The sequence below is a fragment of the Syngnathus typhle genome, linkage group LG21, assembly GCF_033458585.1.
Source record: "Syngnathus typhle isolate RoL2023-S1 ecotype Sweden linkage group LG21, RoL_Styp_1.0, whole genome shotgun sequence".
Lineage (NCBI taxonomy): Eukaryota > Metazoa > Chordata > Actinopteri > Syngnathiformes > Syngnathidae > Syngnathus > Syngnathus typhle.
In genome coordinates, this window is record NC_083758.1 from 4553512 (window position 1) to 4569486 (window position 15975).

General features: G+C 38.7%; 1 protein-coding gene and 1 long non-coding RNA gene across 2 annotated transcripts; one reads left to right on the forward strand and one right to left on the reverse strand.

Moving 5' to 3' along the window:
• Positions 1–554: 554 nt before the first annotated feature.
• Positions 555–10190, reverse strand: LOC133145492 (uncharacterized). The gene is made up of 2 exons (XR_009710924.1): positions 9316–10190; positions 555–795 (listed from the first exon to the last, which is right to left on the reverse strand). It is a non-coding gene; the product is annotated as an uncharacterized LOC133145492 (long non-coding RNA).
• Positions 10191–10212: 22 nt separating this feature from the next.
• On the forward strand, positions 10213–11814 carry LOC133145491 (microsomal glutathione S-transferase 1-like). The gene is made up of 3 exons (XM_061269050.1): positions 10213–10421; positions 10488–10579; positions 10843–11814. Exons 1-3 carry the CDS (start codon positions 10305–10307, stop codon positions 11087–11089), a joined length of 456 nt encoding a protein of 151 aa, XP_061125034.1. The 5' UTR covers positions 10213–10304; the 3' UTR covers positions 11090–11814.
• Positions 11815–15975: the final 4161 nt, after the last annotated feature.

Here is a 15975-nt window from a genome sequence, read left to right on the forward strand (position 1 = left end):
TTGATCAGCATTGATTCCGATGAAATAGTTACGTTCTCGTGACGCAATCCGATGGGAGACTTTCCAATTAGGTTTTGGTTATTAATCAATCGGGCACATTTCATTTTTGGTTAGAGAATCACAATTTCGAATCAGTGCAGTTCAGTTGTCTTTAACTTTAAAAGTATTTTTTAAATTTATTTTTATTTAAAAATGACTTGGGTTCAATTTTCGTGTAATTTTCACTTAACTTTTAAATGTATATTTTTTTTCATTAAAAAAATTACTTGGGTTCAATTTCCATTTAATTTACATTTATTAAGTTTTTTTACATTCCTACTTTTAATGTTCAAATTGTGCATTATAATAATTTGTAATCTTAATAAAATTAAATATAATATAATATAAAATATAAATTGTATTGATATTCAATCCTGAGAACTTCCTTCATTGAAATGACAATAACATTTCCAACATTGACTTCTCCTTAGCGCTCAAACAAAAAAGTCTGGAGGACTCTCGTTGAAAACTTCACCTGAGTCCTCCAGCCAGAATGTCAAAATCCGAGAATAAGAAACAGTTGACGCATTTATTTATTCAGCCATGTTTACTCAGATTCGTTTTCCCTCCAGGACATGGCTGCAGCTTGTGTGTCTCCTCAGCGTGGGTGGTTACCGCGGCGAGGTGAGGTTGGGGTTGGGGGGGGAATGTTGCAACTCCAGCTTCTTTTAAAGTTCCACTTGTGGACTGGAGCTTGTTCGGGGGAGGCCTTTGCAGAGATCCAGTGCTCGGGGGCGGAGGCTTCACAATGCTTTCCTGTGGCAACAGAGAGGCTTTCTTATCTATTTTGAATGATATAGCCACACACCTTGAAAGAAACCAGGTGCCTAGGCCAGAGGGGTTGTAGGACCTCCAGAGGAAGACCAGGAAGAGGGCTGGACCAGGAATACTAAGTTGAAAAGTTCTGTGGTGATGATAAACTTTGTATCGTGTTGAGGGAAAAATAGTTGAATTTTACAATATTTTTGGGGGACATAATATTCATAATTTTATTTTTCAATCATTTGGAATTTTTTCCAAAATCTTCCTTTTCAGTTCAGCATTTTAGTTGATTAAATATGTTAGAAATAATTCTAGTGACCTCTTCTGTTAAAAAAAAAACCCCAGTTAGCTTAATGCTACCACACAATGCAAAACACTATAGACGAGCTATATAAACTAGCATTGATGTTGCTGTCTTATACCATTTCGATATTTAAACTCAATCAGTGCAGCAACACTTGTAGACAGACAATAGTCACAGGCATATATTCTTTATCCTCCGCTAAACTGACTAATATGCTAATATGAATATCTGTTTAATACTCCCCCCTGGTGGCAAAATGAACAGTATGTAACTTGATATGGCCACTCAGCTGTAGAGGTTTCCAATCTCACTCCTAACTAGCTTGTAGATATCTCTTTAGAGAACCATCTACATTCACCTCAAGTGTCGGGTCAACAGGAGAACCTCTGTGAAGCGCACGATACCGTAGAGACACGGAAATTTGACTCATGGCCTCGTAATATAAATCTCGAGAAATCTCTGTCGGAGCAGCACGGACGGAATAATTGTTTGCAATGGGAAATCTCAACGGAGTCCTCAGAGCTCATTCGGAGGCGTTTGAAGTGAGCGCTGACATTGAAGAAACCCAAGGGCGGCGAGGGAGCGAGGGGCCTTTCAAACGGAGAAGAGAGAAGCGCTCACCTTCGAAATTACGAGAAGCGATTTCAAGAGCGTCAAGTTTGGGAGAGTAAACTGAGGTGGGAAGAGGAGGAAAATCTCTGCACTTGAGATCATTAATAATTAAACGAGTTGGGCTTGCAAAGTAGAACGGCGTTGATCGAGCCATCTTGTATACACTACTGAACCAAACTTTTCAATTATATATTTTTTTTAGCCTCACAAATTTGATTATTATTGGTAACTTTTGCTTGTCACAAAGCGCCCACTAAATATTGTAATGAAACAATAAATCAAGCTTGATTTATTTTCTTTTGTAAGTGCTGATTTTGGCTAGTTAGCACTAACGCCACAGTTTGTGGAACTATACGTGTCATATAATTGATAAAAATAAATAAGAATTTGCTGAGATTACTAATGTACTGTTTTTAGAACTGTTTCATTCATTTATTTTTGCCAATTCACTTTATTGTACTACCATATTTTCCACACTATAAGGCGCACTGGACTATAAGGCGCACCTTCAATGAAGGGCCCATTTTAAAACTTTGTCCATATATAAGATATACATTTGGCCCGCGGGCCGGACTTTGGACACGCCTGCTGTAGTGGGTCAATATTAGTCCATATATAAGGCGCCCCTGATTATAAGGCGTTTTTAGGTGCGCCTTGTAGTGCGGAAAATACGGTATATAAAAATGCTAATGTATGTAATCCAACAGGTTTGGAACACATTGCTAAATTTAATTCTTTTATCTAGCCACACTTGTATTTTCCTGATTTCAACCATCACTACTCACATTAAAAGTCTCAATGCAAGTTCCTTGATAAGATGGTCAGTTTGTGAAGTTAGCGTTATCGCACATCACATAGCATGAATGCGTAAATAAAACACAATGTTTTACTTCGCCTACACCAGTTTATAGGGCGGCAGCGCGCTGATCAAAAGAACATTAGCTTTGATTAATCAATCAATACCCCGGTGGCCTCCGTCCTGTCCATTGATCTGCGCGCCGTATGGAGGTCAACGTCAGGCTCGGCGGCATGTGAAACGCTCGGCTGGATTTTTCACACTGGCCCGCTCAAACGAAAATCCGCCCTCATTGATTTTCCTTTCATTTCCCTTCTTCGCCTTTCCAAATGTTCCTTCTCTCACTGACGCATTGAAAGAAGTTGTGGAGCTCAAGATGCTGTAGTGGGATTTTAGTTCTTTTTTAGATGCAAGACGAGTGTTGTGGGAGAACAATGGTGAATTTGTTTCAGTTGTTTTTGTTTTTAGTTTTTTTTTTCCCCCTAGTTCATGTCAAGAGTATGATCAGGTATGACCCCCATCTACAAAAAACATAAAACACCCAAAAATCAAATAAATCTGTATTTACACTTCCAAAACATTTCAGTGTTCACTTTGTAAAAAATTTAATTAACGCAAAACAATTACAAAAATATACTGTATATCTAAAACCTGCCAAGCCCTCTGACAGGGGTGTGTAGACTTTTTAAAAATAAATCTGTATTTATGCCTCCAAAACATTTCAGTGTTTCCTTTGTAATAAAGTTAATTAACTCAAAAAAATCTATTTTTACAAAAATATACTGTATAATTAAAACCTGCCAAGCATTCAGACAGGGGTGTGTAGACTTTTTAAAAATAAATCTGTATTTATGCTTCCAAAACATTTCAGTGTTTCCACTGTAATAAATTTAATTAACTCAAAAATATATTGTATATTTAAAACCTGCCAACAGGGGTGTGTAGACTTTTATTTTATTTTTTAATATCCACTGTACTATGAATGAAATTGGGACACGATCAAATGCTCGGAATCATTCTCTCAGTCGTGGAACAGAGGGAGACAGAACATCATATTAATGGCGAAGTTGTTCAATCTCCTGAATTCCATATTTGTTAAAGCCCTGCAGGGGTGATCACCACGTCATCTCATCCCGTTCAAGTACTCCGAGGTTCCATTTCAAAAGCACGCCGCGTCTCTTCACGTCCCTCTCAGTTGGCATCGTTGTTTTATTTTTTTTTGTCACCCGGGCCTCGGTTCCTCCGCAAAAATGCAAATGAGCGTAATTTCAAATGACAAGGAAAAGTAAACTTTTCCGAGTTGCGAGCGCCGAGGTTCCCCGTAGGGGGGGGGGGGCTGTGAAAAATCCTGCTCTAATTCTGTCATTGTCAAACTTTGACATAAGTGATTGTTCCGTTGCCTTTGTTGAGTGATACAACGGGGTAACACGGTCCCGGTTCCACCACGTTAATTTTTTAAAAGAAAGCACAAGATGTGTATTCCTTGAAGAAATGTTTGCCACAGCTTATGCTAAATATTATAACACCCAGCCAGTGATGTCTTTTGTGGTTTTTTTCCCTTCTTTTTTTAAAGCTTTTATCTCCTCTTATCCACGGGAGGCCTTTACCTTTGCTACATAACAGCAACTCAGAAATAATTGAACTATCCCATTTTTAAATATATATATATATAATAATAAAAAAACCAAGACAAGTTGGAAGAATTTCAAAACGAGATCAAAGTGTGCAGTTTCACCAACCCAAGGGCGTCAGCTTTCTCTTCTGCGCCACACGATGATCAAATGCGCTATTTTGTAAAGAGGCCTGTCCTGGATTGCTGAGATGTGCCCGCTAAACTTGTCTACGTATTTACAGGCATGTGTGTGAACTGCAAATTAAATGTCAAGTTGAATGACAGAAGTGCCGACATCGGCATTTTTTTTTTTTTTTTTTTTAATGTTACTGTAGATAATCATAGATTTCAGGGTGGCACATGTCAGGACGGTTTTGCCGTAATTTTTTTAATTTGGATATTCTTCAACAATATTAATACAGGACTGAATAGTAATAATAAATATTTGTGTTGTGTCAAACAAACAAAAAAAAGTGTACGATAGGACGGTACGTTTTGAAATCTTACCCGATTCCATTAAATCAAAATAAATATTCAAATCCATTTTTGGTCACTTCACTAATCTATATGTATATACACAGACCATGCAAAAAGGCGGAGCTTATATCGTCTCCAAAACAGAGTGAAAAAACTGAATAGTTGACACATTTTGGGTGAAAAAAAAAGTCCGTTCAGGATAATGTCAGCACTGATCAATCATTCATCGCAACCTTTATTTCAAATTGAGACAAGCCCTACCTGAAGCCAGGTGGGAAATGTACACTCTCCTCACACAACGGGGATTTATGGAGTTAGCCCATTATACACCTAAAAGTTTCTCAGACTTCACTTAGTCTTTTCTTCTTTCCACCAGCATAAATCTCAGGATAAATCTGGGGCTAGAAACTTCACAGCGATTTTTTTTTTTTTTCAATTTCATCACCACCCCTGACTGACAAGTATCATTATGGATAAAATTATCTTGGTAATTATCCTGCCCGGAAAGATTTATATCTCTTTGTGAGGGCTGAAAGGAAAGGCATGGGATATTGAGCGGTGGTTGCATGCAACTCTGCAGAGGCGAGAGAGAAAGTGCTTTGTTAAAATAGCGCCATAATGAGGCGCTGTGGCCCCTCCCGCTGTGCGAGATCCTTGCCTGGCTGGATCACCCAGAGTGCTTTGCTTTTTAGTCTGCCAAACTCAGTTGAGGTAACGAGCATGGCAAAAACCCTTCCACAATTAGGTAATTGCTCCGTTTGCTTCGTACGCCGAAGAAAAATGAGGGCAAAAGTCCTTATATGTGTATATGTGAGGACAATGATAAATCATTTCAAAAGTTTCCCCTGTTATAGACTGTTCTCAGAATTAACCAATTTCATTCAATTAAGTGAATAAAGTTTTTTAATAACCAACTCTTCCGACTTATCTCTACATTGACTAAGGTCGGTGTAGTTTTTGAGCTGAAAATACTTTTAAAAAAGTAAAATTTTTGTCCTATCAGATTGTGAGATTTAGCTACCGTATTTTCCGCACTATAAGGCGCACTGGATTATAAGGCGCATCTTCAATGAATGGCCCATTTTAAAACTGTCCATATATAAGGATTATAAGGCGCATAGAATAAATAACTCAACGTTGCTCAAACGTTAATGTAATCACAATATAGTAACACTCGAAATAGTGAAAACAATAACAATATAGCAATAACGCAACGTTGCTCAAACGTTAATATCACACAACGCACAAAATAAGCACGTAAAGCTTACTTTAATAAGTTAGTTCTCATCCACGAATCCATATTGGTCCATATATAAGGCTTTTGAGAAAATTGGAGGTTTTTAGGTGCGCTTTATAGTGCGGAAAATACGGTAGTTTAGCTAGCTAGCTAGCTAGCAAAGACTTGGTTTGGGTATATGAATGCGCCATATGCTCATATATTTTTGGCAAGATAAAGAAGTGCTGTCTCCATGAATAAATATCAAAATGTCATTTCGCTGAGTCGATAAATAGCATCGTTGTGTTCACTTTGGTCTTTAATCATGTTCGGACCTTGTGGCTTTTACAACCGTTCTCTATGATACAACAGCCTTTAACAACCAAATGACAAGGTTTTTATATGCTACCAGATGTGCTAACTAGTTTGATCACCCACCTCAACAATGGCTTACTAAAAAGGTGGACGTAATGAGAGTCCGGGGGCCGGGGGGGGGACCACTTTCGCAAAAGACAAAGCCTAAAGGCCTGCATCTAATGAGCAGCTGTGTGACTCTCATTAAGAGCGGAATGCAACTGCTGATCCTTAATGAGCTTCTTCATTAAGATACATTCGGAGGGGAAAGTTGTGTAGGTTTAGTACCCCAAGCACTGGGGCAGCCTACCACCAATAGGGATAAACCATTATAAATATACCCAGTGACTGGATGTGTGTTATAGTACTCATCTTCTGAGATTAAGATACTGTCAATCATAAATGATTGGAGCTGAAGCTTGTAAATGGTTGCAAATGCTGCACGGTTATTTGAAAAAGCATGCCAGGATCTATTAAGACCTCTGGCGAATGACATAATCTGGAATAGCATCGATATTTTCTGATATAATGATGCAATGTTAAAATGGTGGAATGCGGCCGTTGAAAAAATAGATCGCCTGGATTTTACGAATAAGATTATTTGTCAATTTAAGTGGGCCTAAAACAGAACTATGTTGTACACCGTTGTCAGCACTACTAAAAAGCAACATCGGATTTACTTCTGGAGATTTATTCTCAATAATTTATGACTAGAATCTAAAGTCAAACCAATATGAATATCAGTCATAAAAAAAAATTGAGGATTTAATAACTGAGTGGTTGTTTCTACTTTTTAAATAATATTGCCTAAGCATAGCATAGAAAGACTAAATAGTCCAGGTTCTAGTACGGACCCCTGCCGCATACCATGCCAGCATTTCCCATCAACCGTATTTTCCGGACTATAAGGCGCACCTAAAAACCTAAAATTTTCTCAAAAGCCTTATAGTCCGGTGCGCCTTATATGTGGACCAAATTCCTAAATTTAAACTGGCCCAAAGTATTGTGTCATGAAATCAATCATAAGTGGCCCGCTGAAGACTATGAATCATGAATCAAAAAGACTATGGATCATTATTTTGTAATTATAAAGTAATTTGTTGCGTCTGAAGTTGAAATAAAAAATATAAAATGGAGAACGGTTTGATTTGGATTAAAAATCTGACATGATGCATTAATGGTGCGCCTTATAGTCCGGAAAATACGGTACATGAAACAATCTTCATTCCCCAAATGTACAAACTCTAAAAGAGTAACTGCAACACATTCACATTATTTGCTTGGCAACAGCTTGCTGTCTAACCTTGGAGACAAAAAGAAAATCACTCTATAATTAAGGCCTTTTGAAGAAAGTAGCTTTTTTAAAGAAGACGTTTGATTACAGCTACCTTAAAGGACTGCGGCGCACAGCCTGTCAATAAAGACATATCGATCATGTTAAGTACAGCCGTGCCAACCCGTGGAGGAGCATACTTAAGTAGACGAGCTGTTGAGGAGTTACAAGTAGAACGAGGAGGCTGACTATTGTAATCTCAATTTACAAGCTACATACACAACACCTATTTTTATTGATCCCATTTGATCCATCTGACCCATCATAAGGTTCCAACGAAAGAAAAAAGAAAAACCTGACAGTTGCACAAAATCAACCCTATTGTGGCTTTAACCATTACCAAGCTGTCAGTCCATCCATCCAGTTAATATGATTTCTCTATTTTGTGGTTGAGGTAAAATGACAAAATAAAAAACCCTATCATCAGTTCAGTCTTATCAGAGCCTGCTTGGCTGCTAATCTGATTTCTTATTTTCTTGCCGCCCTTGGGCCACCACTGTGTGAATGGGGTCAAATGAAACCCAATTGGACAAGTTAATCACACAATATTTATGGTTTAACCCACAGGTTGCAGGGAAAACGCTTGCACTTATCAATTCGATCAGTCGGGGGTCACCTTCCAAATCCTGATTATATGCCGCCAAATTTATTGCCCGCCCAACACAGTATGCCGTTGCAAAATTCGCCTTTCATTGATTGGCGGCTGCATGTGACAGTCCTGAAAGTAATGTGGACACCAGTTGTGATCAATAAAAAAATGTATGTGCCTAGAACCTAGGAGGCATTCTGTAATGAAATCAATAACTTTGCTTGGCTTGTGGCATTAAGATCATTGGCCGGGCTGTTATTTAGTCATTGTTGTCCTACACCAGCGGCATAACCTGGCGACCATGAGAAATCAATGGGAACACAGCGCAGCTCGCATCCCAATTACTGGCAGGGCTGGCAAGGAATCAATGCAGCTTTTAGCCATTACCACTCCTTGTGGGAAATCACGGGACATTAGTTTTCTCGACGAATCCGCTGCACAAAAGGAAGGACGACCGCTCCATGCGAAAGCGCGCAAATAAATAAGAAATACAAGAAGAAGAAGAATATTTTGCTGCTAAGTCTTCTTGGGGCCCGGTGATGCGTTGATCAGTCATCTCGGAAGAAAGAAGCCGCCCCAAAAAAAGAATTCGTGGCAGAAAAAGAATTCTTGTATTTTAAGTAGTTTCTCACGTCCACACTTTTTTTCCACCATGTGTCATTATTGCTATTTCATACTAATAAATTACGACAATATCCACTGTAGTATGATTATCATTATGATACATAATTGTAGAATTAATATTGTGAAAACTAATAAATTCAAAATGTAATTAAAATATATTTTTTAAATCAATGTAAACACAGGAAACAAAAATAACTGTTACCAGTACCAGAAATATTTATGTACAGTAGCTGCCTAGCTAAAATTTAAGCTAGCTTCTATCAACTGATAAAACTAATAAATTAAACATTAAATTAAAATATTTTTTTTTAAATCAATGTAAACACAGAAAAACAAAAACATTACTGTTACCAGTACAATTCAATTAGCTTTTAATTTAATTAAATTTATTAAGACTAATAAATCAAAAATTAAATTAAAATATATTTTTTTAAATCAATGTAAACATGGAAAAACAACAACAAAAACGTTACTATTACCAATATCAGAAATATTAAGTAAAATTCAAGCTAGCTTCCATCGACTAACTGTAAACCGACTACTTCCTTATTCATGCTTCACCACAATTTTAAAAACAAAACAAAGCATACACGCTACCTTGTGAGCTAGCATGAATGACGAGCACACCAAAAAAAAAAATGGCCGACGCAGCAGGCCTTAATCTGTTTTGCGCAAACACAAGCCCCCCTTCTGTTCAAAGCAAAGAGCACGGGGAAAACGTCAGGCGCCAAATAACTAACATTGATGGCTTGCGTGTCACCTGTTATTAGTCTCACGCTTGCACATGTATCAGCATGTCAAAATCATGGAAAACACGCCTTAGGCCATCTTGACAAACTAGCAACATTGTGTTTCTATTTGGCAGCTGACGCTCGCTCGCTAGTGCCGTCCTACAACACTCGACGGTTCCCCTCCCAAACTGGCTCCGACAAAGTGCTTGCCGGGATGTGACTGGCAGGTGTTTTGCACGCCATTTTCAAAGCGTCTCACGCTGGCAAGGCATGGCTCTTTGTTCAAGCACGATGGCGTTTCAAGCACCTGGCTCCCAAACGCGGCGTCATGACACTAGTTTGATTAAAGCGAAATGACAAGAGTTTGAGACAAAAGTGATTGTGACTAGCGTGTAGCTCGGGTCTAGCCGTAGTCTGGAGAGCGAGGGTTGACGGAAAGAAAGATGAAGGCGGCACTAAACGCAGACGTGGAAATCAACAAGGAGAAAACAACACTTTTGGTTCATGAGAATTCGATTCCCTGACACTTGGTTTGCTAGCTTGCGATCGTGTCAAACTAATTTATTACCTGACAAACAATAAAATCTTTAGCATGTTTTTGAAAATTAACAGTGAAGCTACCGCAACTCTTTCCCGTTCTTACGCAATCAACAAACGCCGCGGAATCGTTATTCATCTGGCTCACATTCATTTTTTTTTAATGTTAGCTAGCTCCACCCACAGAGGGACTGGGTTAAGGGTTGACTTGTGTTACGTAACACATTCCAGTCTTATCTCTCTCTCTCATCACATTTACTTTTTCAAGTCGCCTTTTGCAGTCAGTCGTCTTTCTCTAACGGCTGCAAAGTGGCCACCATGTTGGATCTAATGCAAGATGAGGTGTTCAAGGCTTTCAGTACCTACGCGCTTATCGTCATCCTAAAGATGATGCTTATGGCACCTTTGACTACTTTTTACCGCGTTAGAAGAGGGGTAGGTCAACACGAGTTCAACTCGATTATCAAAGCATCATTTTAACGCTTATGTTGATGTTTTTAGGCTTTTGCTTCTGAGGAAGATGTGGCCCATAAATCTGGAGAAGAGAGAAAGAAGCTGCTTAGAACGCACCCAGATGTTGAACGTGTTCGTAGGTGAGTCAAATTCTGCCGAGACTGCAATTTTATGTATCTAATAATATTGAGTGAGTCTATCATAAAGACGGTTACAGCTGATAAAATGATTGCGCAATCCACAAACAACTGCTAGTTAGCTAAACATGTTTGGAATTAGCACAGCATTGATGCTAATTAAGCTAGCAGACCTTTTTGTGTATAATTTGGTTGAATGTGGTTTTTCAATTTACCACATCTGACAATCTTGTTCCTCATTTCAATGCGTGTTTTTGGTTAACCAGATGTCACCAGAACGACTTGGAGAACGTCGTTCCCTTCGTACTCATCGGCTTTATCTACACCCTGAGCGGACCGCAACTCTCAGCAGCTATACTTCACTTCCGCATCTTTACCGGTTCTCGGATTTTCCACACTATCTCCTACGTCGGGGCTTTTCATCAACCCTGCAGAGGTCTGTCCTTTCTCGTGGGCTTGGCCACCACCGTATCAATGGCTTACAATGTCCTCAGTCAGTTTTCCAATCTCTGAAGATAGATTCCAGTTTCCAAATAAGATTCAGACTTCAAAAAAATGGAAAAGTAAACAAATGCATTATCATGTCTGTTCAACTGGTAGAACAGGTATGAAAACGAGTTTTTAATTTCATTCAAAAATGCTGCTCAGCCTTGAGAGCATTCAAGATCTTTGGTATTTGGTAACTAGGGTACCAACGTTTCTGCAAAGATTAATCCTGTAACACAGGTTGATATTTTCAATACGGTCCAACCTCGAGTCTTACGTAACGTTTTTACAAGACTTTGATCAAAAGCAATGAAGGGACATTCCACAACTGGTGGAAGGCTTCCAGATAATCATCTGATCTTCGGACAAGTTTTTGTTTTACATGCCTGTGTGAGGAACCCAAAAAAAAAAACCTACCTTGCATTTAATTTTTTCCTCATGGTTTGTATGGTCAGTGTGGAAGGAATATTAAATTCAGTCACCAAAAAAACCCGATTGAGTTTTGTAATGCACATTTACCACTGTTGATCGGTATTTACCGCTGTGTCTTAAAAGTAAATTACACTTTATAACTGCAGGAGGGGCCTGGGAGCTATCGATTGTACTTTAATGCTACTTATAAAGCAAAAAAGTCAGTCGGGAGAATATTAAGAGCAGTAGAAAAATGTTATTCAGGTGTGATTTGTTGACTAGCATGTTTTTCTTAAGTTGTTTAAAAACAAATTGGTCAAATTAAACATAATTCTGACAAACTTGGTGTTGGATGGTCACTTTCGAGTACATTACTCATCCCCTGGAGACGATGATGAACCACTGAGACAGACTCCCATTAGGTTGCTAGAACTATTTTTATATATCGTCATTTATCAATTTAGGGTCTCGAAGGAGTTGGTGACTCACACTAGCACCATGCATACTTACATATACATATATATATATATACGCATATACATATACTCACACATACGCACACAAAAATGATCTGTTGATTTAAAAGTGTTTTTCTTTGCCACTAGAGGGAAGCATTTTAAAAGTCAACCGGGTTGCTTCCTCATTAGGAATCATTTATGGACCAGGTGCAGCTCATAAAAGTGCCTCCGCTCAAGCAATTAACTTCATTAGCTTTGCTGCTAACATTCCTCTGCGTACCCCCACAACGCTGCTTTTCTTTCATTTCAAACACCAGTGAGGAAAAAAAACACCCTGCTGAATGTCACACATTTAACACCCTGCTTAATTGACATGCAGGAACAGGAACACTGTTTTTAGCGAAATTCCCAATTGCAATACAACCAAACCACCCCTCCCAAAAAACAATAAAAAAACATACTTGTTATGATACAGTGTGTCAGCCGCTGATATGATGAATGCTTCTCGCCGCACATGAAGGTGACTGGCGTCAATCCAGAACAGTGAAACCCATGGGTGGGCACTGCAAATAGTGGGATGAAATTACCATGAAGGCTGCTTTGGGCTGCTGCTTGTCTGCATTATGTCCTGTTTCTGTATAAGTAGAGTTAAAAAAAATATATATATATATAGGGGAGCTCATTTATTCGAGACCCTTGGCCCTTCAGGGTCTCATTCCTCAGAGAAGCCAAGCATTTCACTGCTTGGGAGAAGAGCAAGAGGGGTTGGGTAGTAATAACCTCAACACCATTTTTAACTAACGATTGTGGCCACGCCCACTAATGCGGAGTCCTCCTTCAAATTGTGTATGTTTGGCGCCCCAAACATGTGAAAACTACTAATTTGTGCACCCACACAACTTATTAGCTAATTTATGTGCACCATTTTTTGTTTGTGCACAAAATACTCATTTATGTGCCAAAAAGTTTTTTTAAATTTTTTATTTATGCAGCACAAACTAACTAACATGGCGCACAATACAATTAATCAATGCATGTTTAATTCTTTACATTTTAAATGAGTCTCATTTTATGATGTAAAAATACTAACAAAGCAAGACTGTGTTTTTATTACTATTATTTCCTCTCGAGAAAAAAAAAACATGACTTGAGATTGTGGTAAACCTTTGAGGTTATATAACACATATTTATGTGTTGTTTAACATGCGTGTGGGTCAGGAACTAAGAACTTTGTGTACAGCTTGGGAGGAACATTTACACCAAGACATGAATTCAAAATTAATTAGGCAGACTTTTCCCAAGCACACATCCACTTTTTGATACTATGCGTGTCATAAATTCTATATTTCATGCCTGATTAGACGCCGCGTGCATTCCAAGGCGTCACATCACAATGTCTGTTCTCGTTCTTTTGTGTCTGCGTTTCATGAACTGTCATGCGCGGCGCTCAGGATCTTTTTTGTTTAGCTTTTTTAACCCGCGTCGCTGCTTAATTAGATAGAACTTCAAAGTAACGCTCCACACAGACATGAAGTAGATATTTATATCTTACAGCCGCACCTTAAGGTTTCGGAAATGCAACGAGAAGATAGCATGGGACGAATTATGGGATTGGGAATCAATCGGTTGCCATGGGGTGGGCATTTTGAGGCCACAAAAAGTTTCACAGAAATAGTCTGGTAGTCAATTATTTACTTTAAAGAATGAATTTTTAATTTGTCTCTTAGGTTCGCCTTAAATCCTGTTAGCTTAATGCTAACACACAATGAGAAACTCCATAGACAGGCTAATGAATAGCATCTGTGGTGGTTTAAGATAGAGTTTGAGGCAGGCATATATTCTTTATCCTCTGCAAAGAGTGGAAAAAAAAATAAAATAATAATAATGATGATAATAATAATAATAATAATAATGATACAAATAATAATGATAATAATAATAACAAAAGATGAAAAATAAGTATTTCAACAGGGAAGTCTGAAGTTACAAGAGTATTTTTTTTTCATTTATTTATAACGTATTTAAAATTGACCAACCCTGACTGGTTTAAGGGAAAGCATTGTACAGCTTACATTGTGCCAGACAGCAATTTTATTTTTTTCGCTGCAGTTTTTATTCAAACCGACGACCACATAACCGTTTCCTCCTTATGCATCACCTCCTAACTTTTCCCTCGACCCTGCCAGTGAATGCATATGAACGAGTTTGAAAAGCCGCCATTCCATCTCCACTTCTAAATTCTATGAATAGAGGCGTCGTATATTTACAGCTGGAGAACAATTGAGCCCACGAACCTGACACGTTGTTTCCGACCTGCATGTCTGCATTTTGCAACTTTTCTATAGTGGCTATACAACGGAACGACTGTCAGCGTTTCACTTCTTGTTGACTTTCCATCATAAAGTTGCTGTACATTGAATCCTGTCAATACACAGTTATCAAAAGAATATTTAAACTTTAACATCCATAGAATAGTTTGAAGTGGCTATTTTGTCGTAAATTGAATACTTGTACAAAAATAGTTGGGAACTCTTGAGTTCCTTTTTCCTCATACACAAAAGGCCTATTTTGTATTAAATATTGTTTACAAGTCCGTCAAAATCCTTGTTAAATAATTTTACCGAAGTCATACTGACAAATGTAACAAACACAACATAAAGGATTGCTGTTTTTTTCAAGTGGAGGTTGACTCCAAACTATTTTTTAACTTTTACCAAGAAATAAAAATCAATCAGTTCTAGTCAAAGTTGCAAAAAAAACAACACCTAATCCACTTTAATTGTCTAACCTCCCTTAACCTTAAGCGCTTGACCTCATTGCTGTGTATTTCCAAGCGCCACATCCCAGCCTCTCAAAATTGCTCAACCTAGCATTTGCATTTTAAAAAGTCCCAACTCTCTTAATAAGAAATATCAAAAGGCCGGGGGTAGGTCACACCAACAGATATACATACACGGTTTAATCTCCGCCGACCGTTGCGGCCAGCTGACTCGTCTTCATATGTTTCAATCAGTGGCTGAGCATGGCTGGGGTCAGCAGATTGCTTATGCTGATCCCAGTGATTGGAGTGCAGGTGATTACCATAAGCAATTTAAATTTTATTGATTTAACCTCTTGAGTGCAATAATTGAAAAGCTAGGTCTTCGGTTTCCACTCCGTTACCGCCCAACCCCACCCCCCCACCCCACGCAACTCTCTTTCCAAGTATTTTTCCAGTTCACCGTTTGTGCCGTCTTTTCGTCGTCCTTTTAAGTCCGAGGAAGCGGAAGAAAAGCCGATCGGTCGGCAGCTCTGCTTGCTAACAATGGCGCTGTTCAATTAACAAGGCGGCGTGGATAATTTACAGTCTCGCCGTGGTGGTGGCGGTAGCAGAGGTCACGCGGAATGTCCGTGTTTTCTCCCTTTCATGAGAATAATTTTCTGATAATTCTTCCCGTGAATAGACTGTCATTACTAATCACCATCGCTAACACAAAAGCCCAATTTCTTACTTAATTACAATTTTTATTTTAGATAACAAGGACAGCCTAATTGTAAATTACCGAGCGGAATTGACAAAAAATGATATTGGCGTTTGTTCATTAAAATATTCCCGAATGTACGCCATATCTTCTTCATTATAGCGAGCCATAATGGAGGACTAGATTCCGTCGTCAGATCAATTAATAAATGTAGAAAACTCCACCTGGGAGAGACACTTGTGCGTTCTTCATTTTTCATCAAGAGCCCGCCATTCCTCATAGGGGAGGGGGGGGGGGGGATCACAATTTCTTCTTTTAATATTTTAGTGCTCTAACTTAAGCTTCCGAATTCTCTCCAGGTACGACCACTAGATCATCTTGACATTTCAAAGTACTGAAACCTTTGGAGTAAAGCGATTTTTATTAAAATCTATTAACATAATTTATGCTTGTCAGGTACCCCCACTCCAACCCCTCCGCCCTCTTCAGTGAGGCTCATTCACCATATTTCACCCTCTGGTCCCCGAAGTGGCTCGGACAAATTGACATGATGGTGATGATTACGGCGGGAGAGTGATTGCGC

Coding starts and splice junctions, on each gene's coding strand:
- LOC133145491 (XM_061269050.1), top strand. CDS start 10,305: ATGTTGGATCTAATGCAAGATGAGGTGTTCAAGGCTTTCAGTACCTAC. Junction 10,422..10,487: donor TTTACCGCGTTAGAAGAGGG/GTAGGTCAACAC, acceptor TGATGTTTTTAG/GCTTTTGCTTCTGAGGAAGA. Junction 10,580..10,842: donor GATGTTGAACGTGTTCGTAG/GTGAGTCAAATT, acceptor TTGGTTAACCAG/ATGTCACCAGAACGACTTGG.